General features: G+C 35.6%; 1 protein-coding gene across 8 annotated transcripts in view; it reads right to left on the reverse strand.

Annotated features, from left to right (window-relative positions):
* The window catches only part of LOC143284653 (uncharacterized), a 136,318-nt gene that overhangs the window by 40,986 nt on the left and 90,332 nt on the right, over positions 1–5,000 (reverse strand). For 7 of the 8 annotated variants that reach the window (XM_076591548.1, XM_076591553.1, XM_076591552.1 and 4 more), the window contains one exon: positions 3,327–3,419. The exons of the other annotated variant lie outside the window; for it this stretch is intronic. In XM_076591548.1, coding sequence (XP_076447663.1) covers positions 3,327–3,419 — 93 coding nt within the window. The remainder of the gene's footprint in view (positions 1–3,326; positions 3,420–5,000) is intronic. 8 annotated transcript variants of the gene reach the window in all.

Below are 5,000 nucleotides of genomic sequence, written 5' to 3' on the forward strand. Positions count from 1 at the left end.
AAATGATTACTATGGGACTTTTTTCATTCAATTTCTGCTATTTTAGTTTTAACACACAGTACTTCTTATAACCAGTCTGGCTTTTTGACACACTTGTGTAAACAAAGTGAGTCTACGCTATAACCTGGTGTTCGGTTGTCTCTGTGTGTATGTGTCTGTCTGTATGTATGGCTGTGTGTCTGTGTTCTTAAAACTTATTACTGTAAACATAAAAGGAAACTGTTTTATACACTATAACAAACAAACATTCGAGATGTATCAGCATAACACATAACAAAGGATGAAAGAAAAAGGAAATGTGACATTTGTATGATGAGATTCAATGCAGTTTCTAACTATTGACCTCCGAGTATAAGCTTCTAAAATAGCAAGCAGTCCAATACACTTTGCAGAAAAAAATGAAATGAAAGCAAAAACAAAAAAACAACAACAAACAAACAAACAAAAAAACACACACAAAAAAAGAAAAAAGAAAGAAAAATCAAGAGAGGCAAGGCCTTCAAGACTCACTTGTGATACATTTTTTTTTTTTAAATCCAAGCTTTTTATGTATTGAGTATAATTTCAAAATGTAATGTTTAAGATGAGAAAGATCAGTTTAAAGCAAATTAAGTCCCCTAGCATTAATTACAGAGTAATTTCCCTTTTTTACTATCTGCACCAAAACGTTTGCAAAATAAATCAAACTTCCATGCTTAGCAAAAGAAGTTCCTGTTTGAACATAAAATGATACTAATGACTGCTCTTGTTGTTGGGTCAGAATATCAGATCAAAGTGCCAAGTTTAGAGAATACAAAAAATATAAATATAACAGTAAATGCAGTTTGCATATAATTAGGCTTCATTTTTTATTTTTCTGTGCCCATCCCAGAGGCGCAATATTGTTTTAAACAAGATGACTGGAAAGAACTGAATTTTTCCCATTTTTATGCCTAATTTGGTGTCAACTGACAAAGTATTTGCAGAGAAAATATCAATGTTAAAGTTCACCACGGACACACAGACACACACACACAGACAACTGAACACCGGGTTAAAACATACTCACTTTGTTTACACAAGTGAGTCAAAAAGGTAAAAAGAAAGCAACAACGGTTTCAGTTTCAGTGAGGGTCTGGGTTTGAATCTTGCTCTCACCCTTTCTCCCAAGTTTGACTAGAAAATCAAACTGAGCATCTAGTCTTTCAGAAGATATTATAAATAGAGGTGTCATGTGCAGTGTGCACTTAGCACACGATAAAAAAACAAAACAACCTATGGCGACAAAAATGCTGTCCTCTGGCAAAATTCTGTAAAAGGAATCCACTCTAATAAGTACACAAATATATATATGCATACACTCAAGGCCTGACATGGTGTAACTGTTCTCTATTAAAGTTAGATAGTTATGTGTTGAATAGTCCAGTTGGTTGTTTATTGTGGGTCCCCACGTGAACCTCTTCTCAAATAATAATCTACAGAATTAGTGCATACAATATTTGATCATTGATTAATTTTTTGTCCTAATCCTGCTTTCCCCGTCCCGCCCCTCACACACCTCTTCCAATATTATGTTTTTTTCTTTCTCCAATCATTGACACTCACCCTCTCCATTTTACATTTTGTACTATATCTTTTCCACATAATGTTCTCCCTCTCTCTCTCTCTCTTCCTTTTTTAGTCCCCTCCCCCTTGCCCCCTCCCTCCCTTCCACCTCGACCGGCCCCCTTTTCATTCGAATATACAAAAATGTTGATTTATAATTAATAATAACAATCATCATTACGACAGAAATGATAATAATCCAAATAATAACAATGATAATAATATCATTTATTTTCAGTCTAATACCATCATCTTAGATGAACAGACTATAAATAAATGAACGAACTGACATGGCGCACTGGGATATTCTGCTGTCTGGCAGATGTGGTATAGCATATATGGATTTGTCAGAATGCAGTGACTCCTTGATAAACTGGAACTGAAATGGTGGAAGAAAATGTCTTGTTTAGAGGGCCCCCACCTTCAAAAAATAAAATAAAATAAAATAAAAATAAATAATAATAATTTTTTAAAATCTATGAAAGAAGGACAAAATGTAAATAACTCTAAAGAGATCTCAAGTTTTATTTAGGTGCTCCACCAGGGAGGCGTACTGTCTGTAGCTGAAGTCACAGCCATTTCATTTGTTGGGGGACTCTCTTCTTGATCCCCGCAGGGTTGCCAACTACAAAATCTCAAATACATGCACAAAGCATCGTTCCCAAACTGGAGTACAAACGCACAGGTGCAAGTCAAAATCCCACCTGAACATCAGCATGAGCATTTGTGATGTTTTAAGTCTATCAAATTAATGTTGCTTTTAAAGATGGAAAGCATCATGCCTCTCATCCATTTTTGTAAATGGAATGTATTTAAAGTTCAAACATATTATCATTAACCCTTTCACTGCCAAAGTTGCATTTATGCAGCAGCTAGGTAGAGGACCCATATCACTGAAGGGTGACCAGATCATGGGTCTGTTATCCATGAAACTACTACTCTTTATGTTTGGTGGTAGGATAGGCCATATTTTCTACATATCTCAGGGGGAATCCCCAGCTATTCTTAGACTCCATATTTTCTGTGTTTGTAACACATGGGAATTTTGCACTCTAAATTGACTGGCGGTGAAAGGGTTAATGATAAACAGTCTTTTTAATTTGATTGTCTCTTGAATATGAGTCTTGAAACATATACTTTGAAAGGCATCAATACTTTAGGGGTGTCTAGATTGTGGACTGTAATTGCAATGATGAGATTTTATCAAATATAAAATTCTCATTATATCAGGAAAAAACCCCACTATATCAGAATCATGGCTGAGTAAGATGTCACTCAAAATAGCTGTAAAATTGTCTACTGTATTCACTGATCATGCTGATGTTCACTGTATGCCAAATTTACTGTCATTTAAAAATTGTTGTGATAGTGTTCACTGTCAATTCAGTTATTCCTTTGCAATAAAGTTGACAAAGAAGTTAACTGGGAAAGAGATACGCACATAAACATGCAAATTTGATAAAAATTCACAAAAAAAGCAAACTACAGAAAGCCAAGCAAGAATTTAATCATGCGGAAAAAAAATCAACTGAAATAATCAAAGCAGTATATGAGAACCAGCAAAATCTCTTCATGCCAAAATCTGTGGAAATCATCATCACTGCAAGTCATCAACATTTTTTCGCTTTCTTTCTGCTACTGAAGCAATGGCATCATGCCGGAAGCACTGTTGATCTATACACTACTCCACTGTACACAAAAAAAGCAGCTGGTCATGCATAAAAAGTGCACAGAATTTATACCCAGTTCAGAGTTTGGCGTGTCATTAATATGAACGTGACGAGTGAAGGTGACCACTTTTTGTGAATCCTTGCCCATGCCAGTTGGTGAGGTCACTACAGGAATAAATGATGATAAGGGTGGTAACACAACAGTGCATAGAGTGAAGTACGATGTGGCATGCAGTTTACATATCTACCATACATGCAAACTGTAACATCTTAACCACCGATAACATTCTTTTAGTTATCTATTCCAAATGTGGAGAATTGGAGTAATAAATAAAACAGTACCAACAGATTCTGCAGAAGATTGCATGCCTGCAGATTTTTATAGACAATAATACTATTTCTTTATCATTTCAAATATTGATGCAGTTGCTTTAGAAATTATAAGGGTCAGCTGCATCACTTCATTCAAATTTTCTCTTCTTATCTTTACTGTCAGAAATGTGTTTTTGTGGAACCAAATCCAGTAATTAAGCTTGAAAGGTTCCACCTGATCAATGAAGAAGGCAGTCCCACACCCACTGCTGTTGGTAGTTCACTGCTTTAATATTCAAGAGACATTTGCAGTCATAAGCATTTACAGTCATTGAAGTTTCAACCTACTGCTGTCTTTATCAACGCTTGGATACTTCTAAATAAAAACTGTTTGCCAAGCATTTCACATGGACACCAACATGGATGAAAATGGCTCATGAAGTGAGATTGTTTTTTCATTACGTGAATATTTTAAAGTTTATTCAAGTGAATTCAGACTCATTTCAATACCAACAAGCAATGGTAATCATGACAGTGCTGTGGGGTAGTCCGTCATAAACCCTTTATTTCCATTGTGCACAAGAACTGGTGAATTATGCTGTCTGAAGTAAAAATACAATGTGATGAAAGTGAATTTACAAACCAGACTGCACATATATGATTTCAATAATCTGGCGACGATCTGACAGACTTTTGAAAATTTGATTTGTGGTAGATCTGGATGCATGCACTTACACCCCTGTAATATAGAGATTACAGCACTCAAAAACTACTAAGCACTTCACATTATATTTTCAAGTGCAAAGTGATCCATTCTTTCATGGTTGTCTAAGCAGTACATGAAGTATATTTGACAAACAAAAATGTAATGAAAAGAACATCAAAACCAGATCATATACATTGTATTACTTTAAAATAAATTCTAAACTCCATCATCATACTATTAATAGGTTTCAAGCAAAGGAAGGGACGGGCGAAATAACTGAATTGTGATACTTTCGATCTGTGGATCTATAAGGTTTGTGATTTAAATCCTGGCTGTGCATGGGTGGGTATAGGTGGAGACGTTTCCAGTCTCCAAGATGAACATAATTATTAGCAGACCTACTTCTGCCTTAACTCCTGTTTTACGAACAAAGCAGAAGCTTGCTGCCATGTGTATGCAAGCACAACCCATGCACACTAGATTCCATAAGTCACGTCAGTGTTCAGAGTGTTCAGTAGGCTATGAAAACACAAACACACCAGCATGCAGGCACCCCTGTAAACAGAGCATGGCTGCCAAAATGGAATGACTAAAAACAGCTATACACGTAGCTAACTTACAGACACAAGTAAATCTTGGTGTCACAGACTACAAACACAAGCGAAAAAGAATGTGGTGGAAGTAGAGTATATATCATTATTGGAAAATCTTTCAACTGACATGAAACA

Source organism: Babylonia areolata, chromosome 8 (genome assembly GCF_041734735.1).
Source record: "Babylonia areolata isolate BAREFJ2019XMU chromosome 8, ASM4173473v1, whole genome shotgun sequence".
Lineage (NCBI taxonomy): Eukaryota > Metazoa > Mollusca > Gastropoda > Neogastropoda > Buccinidae > Babylonia > Babylonia areolata.